We start from the raw sequence: 25,078 nt of genomic DNA on the forward strand, positions 1-25,078 counted from the left end.
CCATTTTGATTTTTCTCTTAAATTTTTGCCATTTCCAGGCCTCGTTCTTTAACGAACTCCTCTTAGAGGTTTCATCAGATCGATATCATATTCAGTCAGTCTCATCTAAACACATTGACGATGCTAAATTGAGAAACTTTTGAGTTTTTTTCTGCATGGCGTGGGCATGTCGGTCTCACAAATTTCGATGTTTCGCCATGAAAAAGGAAGTTGTTATAAGTCAAACACACGATGTCTAATCTGCGCAAAACTTCACAAGTTTGATAAAAGTCCCGGTCCGAAGACATCTACATGCCGATATTCAGTTATAGAAATGTTTTACATTAACTCAGACATATAATGTTCAATCTTCACCAAACTTCACATATTTGATACTAATCCTGCCCTGAAGACATCTACATACCAATATTCAGCTATCATTATACCGCCACCTGCTGGCAAGAGGAAGTGACATGTTTTACACTAATGTATTCCTATCAACATATATGCCAGCAAATTCTAAACATGGTAGCAACATGCTAGAAACATGTTAGAACATGCTAGCAACACTTAGCTAAGTGCTACAGCATGCTATTACTGCTAATAAACAGGAAGTTTTTATAACTCAAGCATACAATGTTCAATCTGCTTCACACTTCACGTAGGATATGAATCCTGGCCTGAGGACATCTACATGCTAATGTTCAGTTATAATTCATAGTGCCACCTGCTGGCAACATGAACTGACATGATTTACACTAACTCAAGACATATAATGTTCAGTCTGCACCAAACTTCATATGTTTTATCAAGTCTGGCCTGAAGACATGTACATGCCAATATTCAGTCATAGTCATAGCGCCACCTGCTGCCAACAGGAAATTACATATTTTACATCGTGATACTCTACTAACAACATATAAGTGCTTAAAAAAATATTAATGGCATTCCCCTGGCAGAGCAGCCCCAACGTGCACCCGGGTGCGAGGGCCCCTTCATCGCTGCTTGCAGCTTTAATTTGTAAATTGATATTTGTAAATATTTGTAAATAATAAAAAAAAGAAAACAAAGAAACATTTATTACTAATAACAGTTACACAATAAACAACAAGGATACAATTTACAAATCTTAAGCTGGTAATAAAAAATGTGCTCTGAATTAACAAATGAATTACAGAATGTAATGTACAATATATAACCACTGATATGCTACATTTTCATTGAACATTTATTTGACATTTTATTTAACGTTCCTTTTACATTTTAGGAAGGAGTCTCCAGTGTCAGCACTTTGTAACGGTCAGGACAGATGAGTTTGCGATTTCCGGTTGCTGCATTTTTTTGTTTTTGTTGTTGTATATTTAATCGAGAGACGGAAGGGAGGCTGGTGAAGGAACGACTGTTTAATGGACATATCATAAAAGTGATAACAGGAATTAGCTTGTCGTGTGGACTTTCCAAAACATTAAACGTTACTATAAATGTTTAAAAAAAAGTATGGCGTGTTGTTCATTAATAAATGAAAAACCGTAATCGTTGGCGAACTAATGGATGTTCTGCTATATAATAAAAAAATCTAAATTTCAATAACAGAAACTCCTACTAACTGCTACATCACACCATCCTGTCGTTGATTAATTTCCTATAACAGTATGACAGGGAATGTTTTATTCCTTACTTAACATACACTCGAATACAACAGGCTTTCAGGGAGAGCAATGAAGCGGCATTAGGACCATGAAGACACCTCGTGGCTGCTCTGCTCTGCCCTGCCATCATGGAATAAATTTAGCAGTGCAGTGTGTAATTTTGGGGTGTGTGCAGTATGTGAGGGACTCTGCAGCACTGTAAATCCACATGCATGTGAGTACCACCGGAGGAGTGAGCATGCAAGTTTTGTCTGATTAGACAGGTAGTAGTTTTGATATTGCTATCACACACACACACACTGAATGCTGCAGCTGTGTAAGGTTACGGACTCGCTGTTCATCAGCAATGCTCGCTCAGCCTGCACTGATGAGCTCCTCCAGAAGGAGGCAGTGACCCTCTGCATCAACGTGTCCAAGCAGCAGCCCTGTCCTTCAGCCCGGGTCAGCACTCTGCGCGTGCCCGCCTACGACGATCCCAACGAGGACCTGCGCGCACACTTCGACCGCTGTGCTGATGTCATACTCAGTGAAGCTGCGCGCGGCGGCCGCACCGTCGTCTACTGCAAAAATGGCCGCAGCCGCTCGGCTACAATATGCATCGCCTACCTCATGAAACACCAAAGCTTGTCCTTAACCGAGGCGTATGAGGTACGCTTATCTTCAGTCACTATCATTTCGGACATTTTCAGAGCCCGCCCCCGAAGTATCCCGAATACGTCTCCAGTAGTGAACAAATCGGCTCACGTATGCGAATCGGCTCTTTTAGCTGAACGTTGAGAGCCGATTCGTTTTATTGAAAATTCAGTTATTTAAAAAATATATATTAATGAGACTCATGTACGAGTACATTTGTCTTTAATTCTTTTTAAGGCTCTAGGCAATGCTTATTTTCTTCGGTTATCTTCTTTTAAATAATTTCGGCCATATTGATACTTTTTAAGTATCGCACGTGTATGTCCAGTAGTAACTGTGATGTTTCGACTCTTTGAATCGGTTCTTTTAGTTGAACGTCGAGAGCCGTTTTCTTCGGTTCTTTTTTGTGTTATTAATGAATACGATGTACTCTGTACATCGATGTACGATGTACATATTTTGATGTATTCTGTGTTATATCGATCAATATTCAGTTCTCATATGTGTCTGGACTGTGTCTCTACCAGTGGTGAATCTACTCTCTCTTTTAGATTAACATTGAGAGTCGATCGGCAAATGTGAGCTGGCTTTTCTATCTTCCGTTATTTTTATTTTTATTTTTTTTTATGAGTATGAGGTATTTTATTTGAGTATGAAGTCTGTCTCGTTTTGGCCATATTCATGTTACCAAGTGTCTCGAATGTGTTTCGTTTGTCAACGAATCGTATTTTTTTTAAAAAATGAACGACGAGCCGACTCTAATATCTGAGTAGATTTGTCGGTCTTTAATTCTTCTTTTTTTAAAAGCTTAAGGCAATGTTGTCTTCTTCTGTTATGTTCTTTTATATAATTTCGGCCATATTCAGAACTTTTAAGTATCACATCTGCATGTCAAATAGTAACGGTGATGTTTTGATTCATTGAATCGACTCTTTTAGCTGAACGTCGAGAACCGACTCTCATATGTGAGGCGTTATTTCTTTCTTTAATTCTCGTTTTTGTAGCTGTAGGCAATGAATATTATTTTCTTATTTAACACTTCAGCCCTGTTCAGACATCAAGTGTCTCGAATGCCTCTCCATTAGAAACGGTAATGTGTCGGCTCTCTGAGTCTTCTCAGTTAGATGAACCGTGCGAGCCGACTCTCACTGTGAGATGTGAGATGACTCATTGTGATGAGTCGTTTTTTCCTTCTATAATTTTTATTTTTAGCTGTAGGCAATATTCTTATATTATCGACTCCTATGTCATTTCTTCCCTGTTCATAATTTTCAAGATGCTTGAATGTGTTTCCAGTAATAACGGTGATGTGTCGGTTCTTTGCCTCGGATCGTTTAGATGAACCTTTAGTGTCAATTCACATATGTGAGCCGTTTCTTCTTTGTTTAATACTTTACTTTTGTAGCTGTAGGCAATGTCTATTATATATTTCTCCTATTTTCTTATTAGGAAATTCCTATTCCGACTTTTTAAGTGTCTCAAAATGTGCCTCTACGCGAGCCATTTCTTTTCTTTAATTTTTTTTTTTTGTACATCGGCAATTCCATTCCTCATTTATTCACTAATTTATCTTTAATTACTGCTTAAATGTGTACATGGAAACAATTTTTTTCAAAATCTGAGCTGTGTGAGTGACGAGATGTGTTTCACACTCTGTGTGTATAAGGCATGTTTATTATTGGAGGTGTTAATCAGGATAAATGGAAATTATTGTTTGCCGAAGAATTACTTTTTGTTTTGTTTTTAAAAAAATTATGATATAATTTGTTTCATCAGTTGGTGAAAAGTGCTCGATCGGTGGTGGAGCCAAACCCTGGCTTTTGGGCTCAGCTGGAGCGATACGAGCAGGACCTGAAGAGCACGAGGTCAGCAAGGAGCAGTTTGAACATCTCTCCATCTTAAAACGAAGTCGAGGCTCCCCTTTATCTTATTTTATGTAAATTGATGCATAGTGTGCTGAATGCTTTCCTAGAACCATGTATAAGTGCCAGAACAATTATATATTTTTTGCACCCCTAACTTCATTATGCATGACTTCTTTTTTTTTTTTTTTTTTTTTTTAATTCTCAGGTTTTCAAAAAGTTTAATGAAGGTTAGCTGCTATGCAAACCAATAAAAAGATTATTGATTGTGTGTCTTATTGAAACGGACCCATAAATGGCATGGACTTTTCAATTTGAGTAGATTCATTTGAGCATCGTATGCTTTCCAGAGCACAACCCAAACACAAAGGCCTGCGGTTCAGCCAGCTTTCTCTACAGCGACTATTTCACCGAAGACACGCATCACAAAATAAATCTAATATCTCTTAAACGATGTCTTCACATATACCTTATTAATCATATCATACTACAAATTTGAATAAAAAAATAAAAAAAATCGAACGCATGTAGTTTTCACCTGTAGCCCAAATGTATGTGTGTATATACATGTATATACACAAAGCGACGAACCCTACGCCGAACCCAGTGCTTTGAAGAGGGACGATTGCCCACAGCAGCCATATGTAGGGTTTGAAACAATAAAATGCATCTATAAAAGGACCAAATGTACGCTGTGTCATTCTTTATTCAATTTGAAAAATTATTGCATTGGGAAAAGATCAATAAGATACATCAGGATGTGCTGTTATTGGAAAATAATCAAGCTCTGAGCGGTAACAGTCACTCCACTTCATCACACCACCCCATCTTTGATTATTTTATTTAGTATAGCAGCACATTACCAAGCATTTTATTCATTACTTATTAGACTGTGATACAGTTTGATATAAAACAGCATACAGGTGTGTGTGTGTGAAATTACTAAGCTTGTTCATTTCAACCCTTGAAGAGGGGATACTTCAGTCTCATACATTGTGTTCTCATCGTGCCTTCAAAGGGACCAGGGCGTAGTCATGATTACTTCCGAACGAACCACAGCCTTGTTTAATATGTTTAGACAATTTATCTGTAATCAGTATGAGATTATATTTCCTCAGTAATCTATGCAACTCTGGTCATCATAGTTTGAAAGGGCTTTCGGAATGAATAGTGCATTGTCATAAATAACCTTGCACACAGTTGAGATGATACTGATTTGATTTTAAAGTTTGGGGGCTTGTTTTTTAGTCAACAGAAGAACCATTTCAGAAATAATTGAGCAAACTAAATGTGGAACGATAGGCAGAACAGAGTTGGAATGATGGGATTTGATCATGGCTGATTTTTCACGCTATCGATCCACTCCATGTAATTGGAGACTTTGGTGTAGATGCCCAGTTTGTCCGTGTTGCCACAGCCCTCGCCCCAGGATACGAGGCCGATGAGGAACCACGTGTTGCGGTATAGAGTCATCATGGGGCCGCCGCTGTCACCACTGCACGCGTCCTTGATGCTCCCGATGCTGCCGGCGCACAGCACGTTCTGCGTCAGGTTGTTGACCATGTGGTGCGCGCACTCGGATTGCTCCACCAGTGGCACGCTGATGTGTTTGAGATCCGAGCTGTACGGCACCGTCCCTTCTTTATCCGTGCCCCAGCCTGTCACCACCGTCATGGTGCCGTTGAGGTGGAGCACGCGCTCGGCCAGGTCTCGACTCGGCAGACAGGCGGGGATGATGAACTTGCTGAACTTTACGGGCGACTCCAAACGCAGCAGAGCTATGTCGTTGTCTGCCTTCAGGCTATCGTATTTTGGGTGCGGGACAGTTTTCACCACAGGAAGGGTGACCTCAGATCCTTCGAACTCAAAACGTTTGTAGTCACCTAAAGGTCATTATGTTCCAGTTACAATGCAGCATTTGGACACTTCACACATAAATAAGACGGCTGCCCGGCATATTTTGACCAACTATAAGGGCAGTATCATATGTGTCCTTGGCCCTCCCATAATCACAGGACCAGTGTCCCATAAAATTTTCACAAACATGGTAGACTCGGAACAAGGAATACACTTCTTTCGCTTCATGTTAGTGTCTTATACTGTAGATTACCAAAGTCATTCCTTGGTTAAATCAACCAGCTAGTATGACATGACACACAGTTTGCAGCTAACCTGTGAGATGCTAACTTGCACACCACTAAGGCTAACTGAAAAACACTGCTTGCTGGCTAGATTGCTAGCTAGAAAGCAGTGTTTTTCAGTGGAGTGGTTTAAGAAATGAGCAGATCACGGGTTCATTATCTGTGTGGCAGCTGGGGGTGTGGTCAAGTGTCGAGGCGGTCATGAGAACAAGAGACCAGAGATTAGCAAATAAATAGGCTGCTGTAAACTAGGCACAGGTGTAGACAATCACTTGTTACCCGCTCGTTCTCCACGGCTCCCTCTCCACTTCACAGTCGGCACTTCTCCACGCCCGGCTGCCACAATCTGTTAAAATGCTAGCCAATGAAATGGCTACCTGATCCAGAACGGACAACTCTTGGAAAAAAGAGTCATTCTGCAAATATCAGTCTCAAGATAGTAAGTCATTAATATAAAAAACCCTGAAACAAACCCAGTCTGACGGCGAAGCGGCTGAATCCTTCAAGACAGTGAGCAGCAGTGAGAACCCAGAGTTCACTGATCAAGACGCCTCCACAGTGAAATTTTCCTTTGGAATTCAAGATAAGAGCCTGAGAAGAGAGCACAAATATAAATGGTACCATGTTGAAAAGCTCCAATACAATCGATCTGAATCAGGACCTAATCAGTACTGTTCTAAACATGCCCTTGTGGACTTTCCCGCCAATCTGGGACATGTGGAAGAACAATTTAAGGAGCTGATTTTAAAGAAGGAGCGCGCTCGTCCTCAGCATAAACATGCGCGAAGAGATTTCCTTGGTGAAATGCACACTTCGTTTACTTCGAGTCGTATCGCCAAGGAGACAACAGATGATTGCAAAACCTTAACACGGAGTATCTTTAAGGTTGTTTTCACACTTGTGATGTTTTCTGGACTCGGGGGCCATTTGCCTGAGAGCTCAGTACGTTTGGTGTGGTGTGAAAACTCTTCATATCCGGGAGTGGTTCAGAGAACAGATCTTTTTGTACGATAATATAATGTACATCTAAAAAAACACCGTTCTTTGCTGCTTGAGTGTTGGTACCAATGGAAAATGATAACCAAGAGCCGTAACAACCACCCAATCGATCCACTGTTTGGAAGAAATTCTTCGATGTGAAAGTAAACCTGCAAATTTGAGCCCTGCCCCCAAACCGTCCAGAATCGGTCGTTGGTATGGACTTAACTATTCGTGCCAGGTGTGACACCCTAATTTGCGATTATACTAGATACTAGACTAGTGTTATTCTTATAAATCCTTAGATTTATATAGCGCTTTTCTAGGCACTCAAAGTGCTTTACATTGTATGGGGGGGATCTCCTCAACCACCAGCAGTGTGTAGCATCCACATGGATGATGCGACGGTAGCCATAATGCGCCAGAACACCCACCACACACCAGCTATTAATGGAGAGGAGAGAGTGATGTAGCCAATTCAGGGATGGAGATTATTAGGGGGCCATGATAGATAAGGGCCAATGGGGGATTTTCAACAGGACACCGGGTTTATACCCCTAGTCTTTTACGATAAGTGTCCTGGGATTTTTAATGACCGCAGAGAGTCAGGACCTCGGTTTAATGTCTCGTCTGAAAGACGGTGCTGTTTTTACAGTATAGTGTTCCCGTCACTATACTGGGGCATTAGGACCCACACAGACAACAGAGTGAGTGCCCCCTGCTGGCCTCACTAATACCATTTCCAGCAGCAACCTTAGTTTTCTCCAGGAGGTCTCCCATCCAGGTACTGGCCAGGCTCAACCCTGCTTAGCTTCAGTGGGAAACCAGGCCAGAGCTGCAGGTTAATAAGCCCACTTAAATTTTGTGTACGGAAACAACTTTTAATAACTGCTTTTGTTGTAAGCAAACAATCATTATGGGGAAGAAAAAAAAAACACAATTTCCCTCAAAGATCTTTGTTTATTCTTATACCTGCCAAGGACTCTCTCCCCTTTTGCCAACTTCACCACCAACGAGCCAAGGTTGTAGACCTTCAATGGGCTTCGGTCTGTAGAACGACTTGGCGATCAAAATCTGTCCGCAAGACTGCTGATCTGAAAATCAAAGACAAACGCATAAAGGACAAATATTAACAATACGGAGACCTGGAATGCACTTAAATTCATCTCCAGCAAGAAAAATACCGTGTCCTCACTTTTTGGAACACACTGCTTGAAGTCTTCCTGGACTGTGTATCCATTAATACAGCTGCAGTAGCGTCCTATCTTGTCTTTCCTCTCGTGGCAGTCGTGATCACAGCCTCCGTTGTCCACCGAGCAGTTCGCTTTGATGCTATCTGAAGGTCAAATGAGTCTCAGAATACAGTCTTAAAGGAAAAAGCCACCCTGAACGACTTTTCAATGGCATCCAGGTTTCATTTTGTAATTAAATTCTGAGATTTCTTTTCTAGTTGATCTAATTGATGTTGCTCTTTGAAAGAAGCGATTAATGTGTTCGACTGCCTGCTGACATCGGCGCAGTGGGATTTTGCCCTCACTTCATCTCTACGTAAAGAGAGCGATGCAGTCTCGCTTTAGTCCTTTAGTTTGTCTATCTCTCTAACCTCTGCATCTGTACACTTTGCTCAAACAAACCAGGTTACAAAGCTTAAACCTTCTTGCTAATCCCAGAGTCAGTGCCATAGCGCTCGTCAAGTCCCTGCGGTAACTCGGTGTTACTGCGCTGTGAAGCTGCATTGCATTCTGGGACTTTGACCCCAGCGTTTGCACCAACATCTCCACTGCTCCACAACATCAAAACTATGTAGAAACCTTGATTCTGTAATTCAAACTCTTGTAGATGACGGTGTTTTCCTTCAAAAGCCTGGGTTGCAGGAGCAAATGAAGGACCGTCACTGATCCGCACAAAATCCTTTCTGACAGGCATTTGGGACACAATCATTCCCATCTGACACACAATAAACAATAACACACACACACAAAAGCATGCAGTTTAAATTAGATTTAGATGACACCATGATTTACCTTAAATAATCCCAACACTCACCTTCATAAATAGTCCAGAACTTTAACTGTAAGAGAAGAAGAGCAGACATTATCATCATCAGACGTTGCGCTGTGAAGCTGCAGAGATATACGAATCATAAGATGTAGAAATGATTAACCGTGGCCTCCTTGGTCCGGTAGATCTCTTTAGCCTCTTCAAAGTCACAACGCTCTTCCATACACTCTCGCTCCAAAGATGGAGACTTGAATTCCTCCAGAAGGGAATTGGCCCTTCTGGAGCGCAGGAGCATGTGCGCCTCTGGACTGCTGTGAAAAACTGATTAATACACGAAAAAAATAAAATAAAATCAAGAGCTTTTTATTGTTGATACTCTAAAGTGGAATAAGTTGTATAAGGATGGAACCGAATATGAATCATATATCATCGGATTGAATCGGATCGGATCGAACAGTTAAGGTGTTGTAAACAAATATAAATAGAGATATGGATAGGGAGTGCAGTATTCGTTTATTTATTTATTTATTTTTAGAAAGCTTGCCAGAAAACTTCATGCTGTGTGCATTGGACTGAGTTGCACAAGAACGAGGTTTTCACCTTCGTGCGGAGCTTTACACGGGTCAACAGTGAAGTTCTCGGAAGGGTTACCAGATTTCAACAAACTACCCATGAATATATATATATATATATATATATATATATATATATATATATAAACAAAAATACTTCAAATTAGCCAAAAGAAATCAGGGATTGAGGAGACGATGATTATTTCTGGTTTAAATACAGAATATTTGAAGCAGCACATATTTGACTATATTTTATTATGTTATATATATGTTGTTGTCTTTTTTGCTTATATTGACCAGGGGTGCCAATAATTCTGTGTATGTAGCACATTTCATTTTTGAGTCGTACCTGACATACAGACTGCAGAAGCAGCCCAGAGGAAAATCAATGCCAAGCAGAGGAACGGTGTCTTCGCCATGGTCGCTGCAGACACAACAACACCCAAATCCTCGTTATTATTTATTATATAAATCATATTCATATAGTAACAATGCAATAATAATACAGGTTAAAAAGCAAAGATGGAAAGATGTCTTACTAGATAGCAGATCTGACCAACACACTGTCTGTTTCTTTCTCACAGAAAATCTAGATGGAGAGATACGTGCGTCAGAAATTGTAGGTTAGAGACGCAACTGTTTCAGTCGTGTCCGTATTCCTCGAAATCTGTTATCAGGTGCCGATAATCTGTATATACACGTGTATTGGCTAGACACGCAGAGGCGAAATATCAAAAAGATTCTGAAATGTAGATCCAAATAAACGATCAAATAACCATTATACTTACATGTTGAAAAATAAAGAGCTGGGATGGTGGATGTTCTGTTTAAACTGTGTTAATGACTGACTAATGTGCTTACTGAGAGACTGCTTCTGCCCTCTAACCTCTGGACAGCTGGAATTCAGAAATCTGAACCACTGGAACTAAATGATCAAATTGCCGCTAATGTGTTCAGACAAAATAATCTATGGGTAATAATAACCTGATTATAATTTTTTTTAATCAACAACAACAACAACAACAACAAAAACATATAGTCATTGATATTGTGGAATTTTATTTAAGGAGATTCAACAATTTTGTAAGGAGTCTCCAGTGTTAGGGATTTGTAAAAGTCACAATACAAGATCATTCTACACAGAAGCTTTTTAAACATCCTCTTGACATCTCAGGTTAAAGGTCAAGCAATGGGTTCATTTTAAAATCTCGAAAGCAAAAGAAATGAAGTGAATTTTAAAGACTGTAGCTCTAATTTAAAATGGGTGAAGTCTTCAACTCTGGAATGACACACTTGTGGCACATGATATTTTTTAGGTAATTTAGGTCTTAGGCCCTATTCGGACAGGATTTGTTTCATGGGGTGATGTCGTTAATAAAATACTTGCGGTTAAGGCTCTGGGTGACTGATCGGAAGGTCAGGGGTTCAAGCCCCACCACTGCCAAGCTGCCACTGTTGGGCCCTTGAGCAAGGCCCTTAACCCTCTCTCCTCCAGAGGGCGCTGTATCATGGCTGACCCTGCACTCTGACCCCAGCGTCCTAACATGCTGGGGTATGCAAAGAAAAGAATTTCACTGTGCATATGTATATATGATCACTAAAGACTCATCATTATTATTACAGACAGCGATTAAATTAATACAGTAGGGACGAATAACTCTCATGTGATCATTTTTATGAATTTGGTAAGATTTAAAGTGCACCTATTATGGTTTTGAAACGTGCCTAATTTTGTTTTGAAGCTCTCCTACAATAGATTTACACGCGTCTGAGATCAAAAACCACTTTAATGTGATCATACTTTGAACTGCAGCATTGCGTTTTCTCCCCCCAGCGTCAAAAATGACTTGTTTAATGATCCGTTCTAAAGGATTCATTCTAAACTCCTCCTTTCAGAGAGCATACTCTGCAGTGATTGGTCAGATGTGCCAGTTTGTTGTGATTGGTCTACTGCTGTCAGCGAGCAGCCAATGAAGACCAGAGGCGGGGCTTTTTGTTACAAACATACATAGGTTTGTGCAGGAAGTAAAGTCTGGAATCACTAACGACTCGTTTCAGCTGTTCACAATCGGTTCCTTCTTTTGTAATCCCCTCTGAACAGGGCTTTACAACTTTAGAAGCATTTGGCAGATGCCGTTATCTAGAGCAACTTACATTACTCATTGTACTCATTTATACAACTGAGGGTTAAGGGTCTTGCACAAGGGCCCAACAGTGGTAGCACTGGGATTTAAACTCACAACCTTCCGATCTTGTTTTTAGTAAAAGGAAAAGCCATTCCAAAATAAAAGTCCTAACTAAATCTGGAACGATAGACAGAACAGATCTGAAGCAACAAGATTCGATCACAGCTGATTTTTCACGCTATTGATCCACTCCATGTAATTGGAGACTTTGGTGTAGACGCCCAGTTTGTCTGTGTTGCCACAGCCCTCGCCCCAGGATACGAGGCCGATGAGGAACCACGTGTTGCGGTATAGAGTCATCATGGGGCCGCCGCTGTCACCCTTGCATGCGTCCTTGGTACTCCCGATGCTGCCGGCGCACAGCATGTTCTCCGTCAGGTTGTTGACCATGTGGTGTGCGCACTCGGATTGCTCCACCAGTGGCAGGCTGATGTGTTTGAGATCCGAGCTGTACGACATTGTCCCTTCTTTGTACTTGCCCCAGCCTGTCACTACCGTCATGGTGCCGTTGAGGTGGAGCACGCGCTCGGCCAGGTCTCGACTTGGCAGACAGGCAGGGACGATGTACGTGCTGAATGTTACGGGCGACTCCAGACGCAGCAGAGCTATGTCGTTGTCCACCGTCAGGCTATTGTATTTTGGGTGCGGGACAATTTTGACCACAGGAAGGGTGACCTCGGATTCTTCAAACTTCAAACGTTTGTAGTCTCCTAAAGGGAGGGAATGGTCATTTGCGTAGAAAATAAGCACCTTTTTATGCATTTCTATACAGCATTTGCATAGCTGCCCACCATAATTTGACCAAATTATGAAAATAAAAGAATGACAGACATAGTAGATAAGGTAGACCATGGAAAACTGAGGCTTTGACCAAGTCCATGTTTACAAGTATGCAGCAAATGTTAATTTCTCTGCTAACTAACAACCTTATTTTGCTTCATGTTAGTGGTTTATAGATTGCCAAAGTCATTCCATGGTTAAAGTGAACCAGCTAGCATTAGCTGTTAAAATATAACCAGTTAGAACATAACCAGTTAGAAAATTGCCAACAATGAGTCAGGATCTAGGAGGCTGGTGTTGATCTCCAGATTCTGTTTATTGCTTACTTGAGGAATCTTCAGATCAGTGTTTTACTAATAGCAAATCAACCATAACAAAAAATACAAAACAAACCCAGTCTGACGGTGAAGCGGCTGAATTTCTCAAGACAGTGAGCAGCAGTGAGAACCCAGTTTTCATCAATCAAGACACCGCTACAGTGAAATTTTCCTTGGGAATTCAAGATAAGAGCCTAGGAAGGAAACACAAATATAAAGCTTCATCATGGCCTTTGTGAATCAGAACCCACATTTCAGTACTCTTTTATTCAAACATGCTCTTGTCGAGTTCCGTGTTGACCATTTAATTTATTTGCACACTATATTTTCTTTGAATCTGTTAGGAGACGACCATTTCAAGTACCGTCATGGGAAAAGGAAAGTCGATCCTCCTTCAATTCTACGGTATGTTTTTAGTTATCAGGGCTTAAATAACAATTGTGTGGTCCTCACTAACTTCTATAAATAAACAAATAACCTCAGGTGACAACAAAAAATACACAACGGCTTTCAATATGCCCTCCGGACCTGCCTGATCCATCCTGATGCCCTACCTCTGGATGGGGTGCACATCAACTGGAGGCTACAGCCTGGAGATTGCTCAGGATGGTACCGCTTGAAGTACTATGGAAATGGACCTCAATTTTACATGGACATTCTTGCTGTGGTTGCTCTGACTACGGTTACCGCGATGGCCTTGGGAAGGCTTCTCTCCTGCCTTGACAAAAACAATGTTGCTTACAGACTGGTGTTGTTTACAGCCAGTGTTGATGGCTGAGACTACTATCTTAGCAACTGCTTTGAGCATTTGGTCTTGCTACCAGCAATAGCGGCCTTCATCAAGGGCCTTTGGGCAGCTGCTTATAATGTGCTCTAGTGATCCACTTCCAGAGCAAAGAAGGCAGGCTGGTGTTTCACTCTTTCCCAAGATGTGGAGGTTAGCAGGACTTGGCAAGCTATCATAAACGGCCTGTATTAGGAACTGGACATGGAAATAGTCCAATTTTTGCCCAGGTAACTCGGTGCTGTACTGCTCCTGCTTCCTGCACAGCTGTTCAAATCTCACCCTGAATCTGGTGGTGTTCCTCCTTGCCATGGGCTTTTTCTATTAGAATCTTGGGAAGTAGCCTAGCCCAGCCTGGCCCATAGCTACATTCCCCAATAGAGCTTTGTGCCTCAACCTGGACTCGGCAACCTCCACTGCTCTCCACTCCCTGCCCATTCTGACTTCAGTGCCATTTGATGACACTTAGGGGTCCTTGGATTATCTATGCTAGAGAGGCTCTCTTGTTCGGGACACCATAAACTCCTAAGTAAGGCTGCTGTCTGGGAGTTGCACGATATGGTTTCTGCCATACAGTGCCATGCTGCTTTGACTGCGGGGAAAAGCAAGCCATCTGCGAAGGTAGCTGCTGATTTTCCTCTCCAGGGACTCTACTGTTGTCATGGGGACCTTGTGAACTAGCATTGGCCACAGAATCCTAGGCAGGATGGCATTCTGGTGAATCCAGGCCTTGAGTCTTCCTGGTAGGCCTGACTTGTCCACATTGGAGAATCAGTTGTCAAAGTCTTCGATTGTCTTTTTGTGGAGTCTTTAAGGCTGGAGTCAAAGATTTTCCCAAGGCTTTTCACCAGCTGCTCAGAAAAAGATTAAATAGTGACACCAAATATTGAGAAGCAGAATTTGTCCACCACCCACCACTTCTTCAGCATGAAGGGCCTAGATTTGCAAGGGTTTGATGCTCATCCTTGTCCATAAGATGAGGTTCTCTAGGATTTGGAGTATCCAACTGGTGCCAGGTAATGATGGTCAGGTCATCCATAAAAGCTTTTACTGGGGGTTGCCACACACCAGACTTAGAACAACCACTACACTTGTCTCCAAGCATCTGCTTAACAAAGCCAAAGGGGATGATGATGAAGGCTGCTCTCTCCTTTCCTCATTATCTGTGCCACTCAGCTCTTTGGAAAGCCGAGAGCTTCTTTCACACAATGCTTTGGTGTGGTAGATTGGCTATAGGTTGTTTTTGTTCCTCAGTCGTGTTGTCATCTAAGCATCCATAGGTCTTGCCACAGCTGTTTTATCTGTGTGGCTTTATGGTTCTTGATGTACGAGGTCACCGGTTTGTCCTTCTCAGCATAGCCAAACCTCCCTTGACTATAGTCTGTATGATGTTACAGGCATCTGCCTCAAATTGCTGCCAGATGCTCTCTTTGTTGACGGGGGGACACTTTATCCTTCTTCTCTGGACTACTAAGCCAGGAGCATGAGGTTGAGGTGCTTGGAGGTTCTGGCTCTCTGGGGTGATTCCTGTCCGGGTTCCTCCTGTGTCTCCCCAAGGTTAGTTCCTGTGTTCTGCACTGCTGTCTCCTGCTCTTGCCATATTGAAATCTGTTGTATTATTTTGTTGTCGCCTGAGGTTATATGTTTGTTTATAGAAGTTGGTGAGGACCATCCAATGGTTTTTTTACATGCTGATAAATAAAAACATAGAATTAAAGGAGGGTGTACTTTCTTTTCCTATGAATGTGTGTTTAAGGTTGTTTTAAAAACTTGTATAGATTTGGGGCCATTTGCCCTGAGACTTCAGTACATTTGGTGAAGTGTGAAAGCTGTTTTCAAGCCCAGCAGCTGTCCAGAGAACTGATCCCTGGTTCTTCTGAAAACAATGCTGCATGTATAGCTGCACTGCTTTCTGGGACTTTTAGAATTGTGCAATTAATCCACGGTTTGGAGGGAATTCTTCTATGTGAATATTATAATCCCTGCCCCAAACGAACTCAGAATTGGTCAATAGTGTGGGCCCAAATATCTGAGAGTGAAAACACTCTAATTTTATAATGGTGCCAAAAGTAGACTAGCATATAATCAAGTCATCATTATGAAGAATGGATAAACAAACAAAAAATATTCCTCCAAGATCCTTTGTTTATTCTTATACCTGCCAAGGACTCTCTCCCTTTTTGCCAACTTCACCACCATAAAGCCAAGGTTGTAGACCTTTAAAGGACTTTGTTGAGTAGAATGACCTAGAGATCAAAATCTGTCCGCAAGACTGTTGATCTGGAAATCAGAGACATGGATACCATGATTTACAGGCAGCACTGTTCATCTCTCCTTACACCATACTCAAAAAGGTCAAATAGAATAAATATGGAGACCTGGAATGCCCTTAAATTCAACTACAGCAAGAAAATCATTGTGTCCTCACTTTTTGGAACACACTGTTTGGAGTCATCATGGAGTGTGTATCCATTAATACAGCTGCAGTAACGTCCTGTCTTGTCTGGCCTCTCGTGGCAGTTGTGATCACAGCCTCCGTTCTCCACCGAGCAGTTGGCGTGCGTGCTAACTGAACGTCAAATCAGCCGGAATGACTTGCATATTAATCTTTATAATGATCATTTTGTAATACAATTCTGAACGTTCTGAAGTTTTCCATCAAAATGTCGGTCTATTTTTAAAAAAAAAAAAGATCTTTAATGGTTTCCTACAATGTATAGCTGCGCTGCATTCTGGGACACCGACATTTGCACCGATATCGCTGCTACTTCTACGCTGGATCTCACATTAATACGAAACTTGACTTTGAGGAGTGAGAACACGAGCTCTCGGTGAAACCTGACCTGATAGCGCCAACCGACAGTTTAGCCTTCTGTAATTCAAACTCACGTAGATCACAGTATTTTCCTTCAAAGCCAGGGTTGCAGGAGCAGATGTAGGACCGGTACTGATCCACACAAAATCCGTTCTTGCAGGCATTTGGGATACACTGGTTCCCATCTGACACATAATAATAAACAATAATAAACAAACATAGTATGTGTTTTAGACGAATATATCACAATTTATCTTAAAATAAGTCCAACACTCACCTGTATACACCATCCAGAACTCTAACTGTGAGAGGAAAAGAACATGCGGATATTGTGAAGAAGCACAGAGGATCTTATAAGAACTATAAGAAGAAGAAGAAGAAATGACTAACTGTGGCCTCTCTGGTCTGGTAGATCTCTCTAGCTTCCTCAAAGTCACACTGCTCTTCAAGGCACTCTCGCTCCAAAGATGCAGGCTTGAGTTCCTCTAGCCAGAAATTGTCCCTTCTGGAGCGTAGGAGCATGTGTGCCTTTGGACTGCTGTAAAAAACTAATTGAAAATCAGCAGCTGTTTTTTTTATTTATTAGGTCTTTATTCCATAAAGTGGTGCAAATGAATATGAATATATTATTCAGATTGAAATAAATATGGCTCTAAATATGAATACGAATAGAGATACGAATAGGAAGTGCAGTATTTGTTTATTATTATTTTTTTAGAAAGCTTGCCAGAAAGTTTCACATTGAGACGATGTGTGTGCATTGGACTGAGCTGCATAAGAACTCATTTAGGTTTACTTTTAGGTGGAGCCTTAAAGGCGCAGGCGGGGTTGCCAGATTTCAGCAACAAAAACACACAAATTGAATCTACGTATTTTTCTTCGTTTTCTCAGCCTTGTATGGGAAACAAGTTAACAGCGGTCTGCATGCGTTTCTGATTTAAATATAGATTCACTTCTCCATTGCTCACAAAAATAAAATGAAATGAAATAAAATAATAAGACCACGCTTATTTATGGTTTAAATACGAATACAGAATATTTGCTGCAGCTAATATTTGACCACATTTTAATAAGATATTTATGGATTTTTTTGGCTTATATTTGCTTATAAAGGTGCCAATATTTTTGGATACGTATGTAGCACATTTCATTTTCGAGTCGTACCTGACATACAGACTGCAGAAGCAGCCCAGAGGAAAATCAATGCCAAGCAGGGGAAAGGTGTCCACGCCATGGTCGCTGCAGACACAACAACACCCAAATCCTCGTTATTATGTATTACATAAATCATATTCACATAGCAACAAGGAAAAAAACACATAGAACATATCAAACATAACCGAATGAAGGTGGAGCATAAATTATTCTGGATTTACCTCTACATCACAGTTTATTTGTTTGATAATACAAGCAAAGATGGATTCAAATAACCGTTATACTTACATGTTGAAAAATAAAGAGCTGGGATGGTGGATGTTCTGTTTAAACTGTGTTAATGACTGACTAATGTGCTTACTGAGAGTCTGTTCCTGACCTCTAACCTCTGGACAGCTGGAATTCAGAAATTCAAGGTTTACACAGATTCGAGTAGGCTATGAAATGATAACCGGTAAATCGCAAAATACCATAAAGAGAAATGAATATGAAACAAGTAAATGATAAAATCATGACATTGACTTTTCTTGATTTTCTTTATTTAAAAAAGTGACAGTTAAAGCAAAAAAAAAAAAACAACAACAACTGTGTTCTGTGTTTTATGTAATACGAGCAAATGGCATGCGAATGTTACTGTTTATTCAGTTTATTATTATTATTATTATTTTATTTTTATTGTTTTTTTTTTTTTTTTTTTACATAATTAGAATGTAATTTTAAAATTGATTTGCCAGCCTTGTTTTGTACCATAACCACACTGTAAAACCGTATAAGTCCATTTAACTCAAAAAATCTGAGGAAACTGATTACCTCAAAAGTTTTTACGTCGATAAATCAATTTCTTTAAGCCAGATGCACTTAAATCTAACGAAAATTTCACTCAAACTTTGTAATATTTGAAAGAAATTTTTGTTATATTTAAGTGTATCTGGCTGAAGGAAATTGATTTATCAACTCAAAAACTTTCGAGGTAATCAGTTTCCTCCGATTTTTCGAGTTAAAGGAACTTATACGGTTTTACGGTGCACTTAAAAATGCTGCTTGCGCGTATTTCTACCATACTAATACGAGTTTAAACAATAAAGTGAAACTCATGACTAATGACCGCAGTGTTACTGTGCTGTCCTTCAGTGGTTAATGATGTGAAACACTATTACACATGGTAATTCATTACTAATGTTTTATTATTTAAAAGGAAATTATTTACAAAACATTATATAAAAGTATTTCAACAGTAGGCCATTTGGTGTGTGATTTTCTAAGAAGAGGAGGGAGCAAAGCACTGACACGGCCGATCCAGAGAGAAATAAACTCGTGGGATTACTCTATGTCCGAATTTAAATTGAACCCCCTCCGAAAAAGGGCTCTATAATTCTTCTACGAGTCTAATTAGTATCTTTGAGCAGCCACTTAACAAGTTCTCTTATCTATCCAACTTTTCATTGCCATAATGAACTTTGCCCACAGTAGGGATGATATTGATGTGATTTTAAAGTTTGGGGACTTGTTTGTAGTCAAAAGAAGAGCCTAAGCTAAAATAAAAGTCCTAACTAAATCTGGAACGATAGACAGAACAGATCTGAAGCAACAAGATTCGATCACAGCTGATTTTTCACGCTATCGATCCACTCCATGTAATTGGAGACTTTGGTGTAGACGCCCAGTTTGTCCGTCTTGCCACAGCCCTCGCCCCAGGATATGAGGCCGATGAGGAACCACGTGTTGCGGTATAGAGTCATCATGGGGCCGCCGCTGTCACCCTTGCAGGCGTCCACGGTACTCCCGATGCTGCCGGCGCACAGCACGTTCTGCGTCAGGTTGTTGACCATGTGGTGCGCGCACTCGGAGTGCTCCACTATTGGCACGCTGATGTGTTTGAGATCTGAGCTGTACGGCACCGTCCCTTCTTTGTCCTTGCCCCAGCCTGTCACCACCGTCATGGTGCCGTTGAGGTGGAGCACGCGCTCGGCCAGGTCTCGACTCGGCAGACAGGCGGGGACGATGTACGTGCTGAACGCTACGGGTGACTCCAAACGCAGCAGAGCTATGTCGTTGTTCACCGTCAGGCTATTGTATTTTGGGTGCGGGACAATTTTGACCACAGGAAGGGTGACCTCGGATCCTTCGAACTGGAAACGTTTGTAGTCTCCTAAAGGTGATTTTAATAGAAAGACAAAAAGCTTCAGACAAAAGCTTTCACGGTCAAACGCAGGTGCCCGCTATATTTTGACCAAATTTAAGGGCAGCATCACACGTACTCGGCAGGGAGCGATGTATTACAGTGAATAGTAGTCGAAAAACTCATCAAGTTTATTAAGTGCGACAATGTATGGTGACCAGGAATTTCAGAGATTGCAATACAGAGAGCAGCGGGCATGGAGCAGCTGTCAGGTAGTTCATCAGCGAGTAATATGTGATTGGCTAACTCAAACTTGTTATATTTAAGTGTATCCGGCTTAAAGAAATTGATTTATCAACTTAAAAATTTCGAGGTAATTAGTGTCCTCAAATTTTTTGCGTTAAATGGACTTATCGTGATGACTTTTAACGTCCCCGACAACCTCTGTAGTCCCATTTAGCCACTTGTTAGCGAGCGTCTTTTTCAAGACACTGAAAAGCTTAACAACGTCACTAGTCGGGTATTAATGATGTATTTTATGTCGGAGAATAAAACGTGAGAATATCTCGAGCGCGTGTTAACCACAGACCTTATTCCAGGCATTTGACAAAAAACCTATTGACGTCGGGACGACGGAACCAGGAGCACAAAACTCATTTCCAGGTTTTAGGTCTCATTTTTGCAGCATTTTATAGGAACAATTTTTATTATTTTATTTTTTTTTTACACAAAAACCCATTAAAGTTTCTGGACGGAGCCTTTTTATTTATTTATTTATTTATTTATTTTCATTTCAAAAAAAAAAAAAATTCGTCTGTCATCGATTTTCAAATTTCACGGTCAAAAAGTGCGAATCGACCATAAAATTCCCAAAACAAACCCAGTCTGACGGCGAAGCGCCTGAATCCCTCCAGACAGTGAGCAGCAGTGAGAACCCAGAGTTCATCGATCAAGACGCCGCCACAGTGAAATTGTCCTTTGGCATTCAAAAGAACAGCCTGGGAAGGAAAGACAAATGTAAATGGCACCATGTTGAAAAGCATCAGATCAGAAGATCAGAATCTCCATTTCAGTATTCTTTTAAACATGCCTCTGATGACTCCAGAAATGTGTAACACAGGTGGAGGGATGGATTTTACACTACATTTACTGTTCAACATTAACAGATGAACCTACAGCTATAACAACCTGTGTGCACAGAAGTGACAAATGAAACCCTTCGTTTTAAGCCCCGCCCCCAAACCAGCCCCAAATCAGTCATGGGAACACACACAATTATATGGGCCGAGTGTGTATTAGCAATGCTGAAAATGCTAGGCTAGCATCAGTGCGCTAATTAACTCTAAGCAAACTTTGAATCGTGTGTACAGAAGCAGCAATATCTGTTATAACCAAAGGGTCATAACAAACCGAGATTTCCCCTCCAAGATCCTTGTTTATATTCTTATACCTGCCAAGGACTCTCTCCCCTTTTGCCAACTTCACCACCAGCGATCCAAGGTTGTAGACCTTCCATGGGCTTCGGTCTGTAGAACGACTTAGCGATCAAAATCTGTCCGCAAGACCGCTGATCTGAAAATCCACAGTTCACACTACTGTAAAAAATATTAACAATACGGAGACCTGGAATGCCCGTGAGTTCATCTACAACAAGGAAATCGCCGTGTCCTCACTTTTTGGAACACACTGTTTGAAGTCGTCGTGGAGGGCGTATCCATTAATACAGCTGCAGTAGCGTCCTGTCTTGTCGTTCCTCTCGTGGCAGTCGTGATCACAGCCTCCGTTGTCCACCGAGCAGTTCGTGTGTGTGATAACTGAAGGTCAAATCAGTCTCAGAATACAGTCTTAAAGGGAAAAAAAATCCACCCTGAACGACTTGCGTATTAATCTTTAGAATTAACATGTGATCTTCAATGGAGGTTTATTTGGTAAGGAATGCCATTCCACTACCTGAATATAGATGTGCAGTGGGAGTAATCTCTAGCTAAGGACAGTGACGCAGCGGCGCTTTAGTCCTTTAGACTGTCCAGCTCTCTTACCTCCTCATCTGTACACTGCTTCAGCTTTCATGCTAATACCACCAGAGATTGCCGACTAGGCACTCTACGATAAAACTATGCTGGAAAGTGTTGCGTGAGAAAAGAAACACTTGCTCTTTTGTTTTTAGGAGCTAAACACAGCGAAACCTTATCTCTAATGCTTGAAATTGTTGACATTTTTTTCTCCAATTAATCTCCCTTGTCGCTGCGCTAATAATAATAATAATAAGAAGAAGAAGAACAGGGTGGAGTATTCCTTTAACACTGCTACAACACATCATTCCACGACAAATTTGAATACAATTCTGCTTTCAGAACTGTTGATTTAAATTCTTTCTGTAATTCAAACTCACTTTCAGTTACACCCAGTCCCGCCTCGCCTCGCCTCGCATCTGGCACACCGGCTCAAGTGTGGGTCGCTGCAGGTCGGAGTAATGGTCCGGCGTGTCGAAAGGTACGGGCGTCTCTAAAGGTCATCTCTTTCCTGTTATTCAGCCCAACATAAGTCTGATGTAGACAGCGGGTGTGTACCTTGTAGTCACTATTCCCAAGCTTCTTTCCCTTCTTTGACTGTAAGAATGGCGAAAACGACAAACATCTTCGGAAATTCTTTCTGTCATCCGAGACGGCACGACGTTTCACAAAACGTGAAAGCTTTGTCTGAGAAGTAGAGTAATAAAGCAACGGAAATGCTGCATGCGTCAATCATCTTCTTCCAAGCAAGAACGAGAAACCTTTAGACACGCCCGTACCTTTAGACACGCCCATTTACTCCGACCTCCAGCTCTGCACTCGGTTCTCACGCCCCCGACGCGAGGTCAAGCTATCGATCCACTCCATGTAATTGGAGACTTTTGGTGTTCGAATCCCGACCCCGACCACACTATTTCAACACAGCTTTCTCACACACCCTCACGTCCTTAAACAAAACCCGTTTGAACCTTACTTCCATGTCTGTATTCTGCGTTTGGGAACCCCATGTCCCTGTTCCTCACAATACTCACCTAAGCAGTGTTTTCCTTCAAAGCCAGGGTTGCAGGAGCAGATGTAGGACCGGTACTGATCCACACAAACTCCATTCTTGCAGGCGTTTGGGACACACTGGTTCCCGTCTGACGCGTAATAAACATTAATACACAGAGATAGTACGTGGGTTTGAAGATAGCGCTGCAATTTACCTTTAAATAACAAAACCAACACTTACCTGTATACACCATCCAGAACTGTAGCTGTAAGAGGAAAAGAACATGCGGATATTGTGAAGAAGCACAGAGGATCTTAGAAGAACTATACGAAGAAGAAGAAGAAGAAGAAGAAGAAGAAGAAATGACTAACTGTGGCCTCTCTGTTCTGGTAGATCTCTCTAGCTTCCTCAAAGTCACACCGCTCTTCTAAACACTCTCGCTCCAAAGATGCAGGCTTGAGTTCCTCTAGCCAGAAATTGTTAGCCCGTCTAGAGCGCAGGAGCGTGTGTGCTTTCGGACTGCTGTAAAAAACTGATTCATAAAAGCTTAAAATCAGGAGATTTTATTCCTTTTTTTAAATTATTTATTATTGTTGTTGTTTTTAAATAGTAGAAATCCATGACATGTGGCACAAAAGCACCTCACCACCTAACCATTCCTGGCTATTATCAGTCCTTCCAGGATTTTGCGCTCGCAGAAGTTAACACAAAATCAAGGAAACGCGGCAGATTTCAGCCGATACGCGTCGTGTGACACCATCACGACGCGCATTCAGTCAAAGCCCTCTTCGATTCACGTGCGTCGAACACGAGTACAGCTGAAAGGTCTCGTTTACCAACAAACACGACTGCGAAAGACAAACACGCGCAAGACATTTTCGAGCGAGTGCGATTTCGCAAAAATCCGAGCAGTTTTCCGCAAAAAAAAAAAAAAGGCACAAAAAAGTCAAAATCAAGAATTGCAAGAAAAATAAAATAAAAAACCTCAACGAAATCCTGTATGGACTTCAACTAACTAGCCTAACTTTCTAAATGAGAATAATAATGTAGATGAAGTAACGATCGGTGCGACTATGGTAACGAGTTATATTACAAAGTCGGAATATTGCAAAAGAAAATTTTCCATTCAGCATGTCGTAAACCTCCTTATATTCACTCACTGACAAACTTTTCGTCTTCCATGTTTTCTTTTCCATAACATGTGACCTGATCGGTTGGGAGGTTTAAAAAAAAAAAAAAAAAAAAAAAAGCTTTCGACTTTGGAAGAGTTCAGAGGCAAAATAAAAAATCTCAAAATTTTAAAAAAAAGCTTTGCATTGCTTATATTCACCAAAGGTGTCAATAATTTTGCACGTGCATGTAGAGGTCCAAATCTGGAGCTACTTAACAATCCCTGATCTACTCACTACTCAGAACATGTAATCACTCAGATTTTTTACCGTAAAATTCCCGGATTTTAAATTTTAAAATAAATAAATAAATAAATAAATAAAAGAAGTCATACCTGACATAGACACCGCAGAAGCAGCCCAGAGAAAAATCAACACGAAACAGAGCAAAAGCCTCCTCGCCATGGTCACTGCGGACATAACAACACCCAGATCCTCATTATTACAGACGTATTATATGAATAAAATTCATACGGCGACAACGAAAGACAAACATCGAACATATTAAACATAACTTTCTGTTTATTAGTTTGCTTAAAACGTAAAGTAAATATATATTACCAGGTCGCGGATCTGACAAGCAGACTGTCTGTTTCCTCCTCAAAGAAAACCTATATGAAGACATATGTGTCAGAAATTCTACATAACTATTTTACTCGCGTCCCTGTTCGCCAGAACTCCGTCATCAGCTTCCGATCGTCTGTATACAAGTGCATAGCGGCTAGACACTCAGAGACAAACTATCAAGGAACGTCTGAATGTAGATCTCAATAAACAATCAGCCATTTTACTTACGTGTTGTAAAATAAAGCGCAGTGATGCTGGAGGCTCTGTTTAAATTGCGTTAATGACTGACTAACGTGCTCAGAATCCGTCCCTGCCCTCTAAACTCTGGACAGCACGAGTTCAGAAATCTAAACCCCGGGAGCTTACGC

At 41.1% G+C, this 25,078-nt stretch overlaps 4 protein-coding genes across 10 annotated transcripts; 1 reads left to right on the forward strand and 3 right to left on the reverse strand.

Annotated features, from left to right (window-relative positions):
* Window positions 1-1,744: 1,744 nt before the first annotated feature.
* On the forward strand, window positions 1,745-5,357 carry dusp28 (dual specificity phosphatase 28). Of its 2 annotated transcripts, none has more exons than XM_017495551.3 (3): window positions 1,745-2,276; window positions 4,038-4,126; window positions 4,332-5,357. In XM_017495551.3, the coding sequence occupies exons 1-3, from the start codon at window positions 1,932-1,934 to the stop codon at window positions 4,375-4,377; spliced, it is 480 nt and encodes a 159-aa protein (XP_017351040.1). In that variant the 5' UTR covers window positions 1,745-1,931; the 3' UTR covers window positions 4,378-5,357. The 2 variants fall into 2 exon arrangements, with proteins under 2 accessions (XP_017351040.1, XP_017351039.1); XM_017495550.3 differs by having other exon boundaries at window positions 4,474-5,357.
* On the reverse strand, window positions 4,949-10,711 carry LOC108280513 (vitamin K-dependent protein C). Its single transcript, XM_017495549.3, has 9 exons — window positions 10,604-10,711; window positions 10,355-10,404; window positions 10,165-10,239; window positions 9,407-9,564; window positions 9,289-9,313; window positions 8,438-8,578; window positions 8,215-8,336; window positions 6,738-6,855; window positions 4,949-6,006 (listed from the first exon to the last, which is right to left on the reverse strand). The coding sequence occupies exons 3-9, from the start codon at window positions 10,232-10,234 to the stop codon at window positions 5,456-5,458; spliced, it is 1,185 nt and encodes a 394-aa protein (XP_017351038.1). The 5' UTR covers window positions 10,235-10,239; window positions 10,355-10,404; window positions 10,604-10,711; the 3' UTR covers window positions 4,949-5,455.
* Window positions 10,712-10,849: 138 nt separating this feature from the next.
* On the reverse strand, window positions 10,850-18,212 carry LOC108280516 (vitamin K-dependent protein C). 3 transcript variants are annotated; one of them, XM_053673607.1, is made up of 9 exons: window positions 18,141-18,212; window positions 17,862-17,936; window positions 17,088-17,245; window positions 16,975-16,999; window positions 16,772-16,882; window positions 16,311-16,451; window positions 16,041-16,162; window positions 13,175-13,292; window positions 10,850-12,711 (listed from the first exon to the last, which is right to left on the reverse strand). In XM_053673607.1, exons 2-9 carry the CDS (start codon window positions 17,929-17,931, stop codon window positions 12,161-12,163), a joined length of 1,296 nt encoding a protein of 431 aa, XP_053529582.1. In that variant the 5' UTR covers window positions 17,932-17,936; window positions 18,141-18,212; the 3' UTR covers window positions 10,850-12,160. The 3 variants fall into 3 exon arrangements, with proteins under 3 accessions (XP_053529582.1, XP_017351041.1, XP_053529583.1); XM_017495552.3 differs by having other exon boundaries at window positions 17,088-17,263; window positions 18,141-18,157; XM_053673608.1 differs by lacking the exon at window positions 18,141-18,212 and adding an exon at window positions 18,074-18,121.
* An 806-nt stretch (window positions 18,213-19,018) lies between these two features.
* Window positions 19,019-25,043, reverse strand: LOC108280512 (vitamin K-dependent protein C). Of its 4 annotated transcripts, XM_053673604.1 has the most exons (10): window positions 24,939-25,043; window positions 24,705-24,754; window positions 24,479-24,553; window positions 23,346-23,506; window positions 23,215-23,239; window positions 23,015-23,122; window positions 21,645-21,785; window positions 21,422-21,543; window positions 20,852-20,969; window positions 19,019-20,001 (listed from the first exon to the last, which is right to left on the reverse strand). In XM_053673604.1, exons 3-10 carry the CDS (start codon window positions 24,546-24,548, stop codon window positions 19,451-19,453), a joined length of 1,296 nt encoding a protein of 431 aa, XP_053529579.1. In that variant the 5' UTR covers window positions 24,549-24,553; window positions 24,705-24,754; window positions 24,939-25,043; the 3' UTR covers window positions 19,019-19,450. The 4 variants fall into 4 exon arrangements, with proteins under 4 accessions (XP_053529579.1, XP_017351037.1, XP_053529580.1 ...); XM_017495548.3 differs by lacking the exon at window positions 24,939-25,043 and having other exon boundaries at window positions 24,705-24,929; XM_053673605.1 differs by lacking the exons at window positions 24,705-24,754; window positions 24,939-25,043 and adding an exon at window positions 24,804-24,915.
* Between the last annotated feature and the right edge of the window lie 35 nt (window positions 25,044-25,078).

This window comes from Ictalurus punctatus, chromosome 20, assembly GCF_001660625.3.
Source record: "Ictalurus punctatus breed USDA103 chromosome 20, Coco_2.0, whole genome shotgun sequence".
Taxonomy (NCBI): domain Eukaryota; kingdom Metazoa; phylum Chordata; class Actinopteri; order Siluriformes; family Ictaluridae; genus Ictalurus; species Ictalurus punctatus.

Excerpts from the sequence above, each read along its gene's own strand:
- LOC108280513 (XM_017495549.3), bottom strand. The coding sequence starts at position 10,234 with ATGGCGAAGACACCGTTCCTCTGCTTGGCATTGATTTTCCTCTGGGCT. Across the intron at positions 8,579-9,288 it reads GTTCTGGACTATTTATGAAG|ATAGCATCAAAGCGAACTGC; the intron begins GTGAGTGTTGGG and ends TTTGACCTTCAG. Across the intron at positions 6,856-8,214 it reads GGGGAGAGAGTCCTTGGCAG|GCTCTTATCTTGAATTCCAA; the intron begins GTATAAGAATAA and ends CTCTCTTCTCAG.
- LOC108280512 (XM_017495548.3), bottom strand. The coding sequence starts at position 24,768 with ATGTCTTCATATAGGTTTTCTTTGAGGAGGAAACAGACAGTCTGCTTG. Across the intron at positions 24,554-24,704 it reads CTTGTCAGATCCGCGACCTG|TGACCATGGCGAGGAGGCTT; the intron begins GTAATATATATT and ends TTATGTCCGCAG. Across the intron at positions 20,970-21,421 it reads GGGGAGAGAGTCCTTGGCAG|GCTGTTCTTTTGAATGCCAA; the intron begins GTATAAGAATAT and ends TTTCCTTCCCAG.
- dusp28 (XM_017495550.3), top strand. The coding sequence starts at position 1,932 with ATGCTGCAGCTGTGTAAGGTTACGGACTCGCTGTTCATCAGCAATGCT. Across the intron at positions 2,277-4,037 it reads CCTTAACCGAGGCGTATGAG|TTGGTGAAAAGTGCTCGATC; the intron begins GTACGCTTATCT and ends TTGTTTCATCAG. Across the intron at positions 4,127-4,473 it reads CAGGACCTGAAGAGCACGAG|AGCACAACCCAAACACAAAG; the intron begins GTCAGCAAGGAG and ends TATGCTTTCCAG.
- LOC108280516 (XM_017495552.3), bottom strand. The coding sequence starts at position 17,931 with ATGGCGTGGACACCTTTCCCCTGCTTGGCATTGATTTTCCTCTGGGCT. Across the intron at positions 16,883-16,974 it reads GTTCTGGATGGTGTATACAG|ATGGGAACCAGTGTATCCCA; the intron begins GTGAGTGTTGGA and ends ATTATGTGTCAG. Across the intron at positions 16,163-16,310 it reads CAAACAGTGTGTTCCAAAAA|ATCAACAGTCTTGCGGACAG; the intron begins GTGAGGACACAA and ends TCTGATTTCCAG.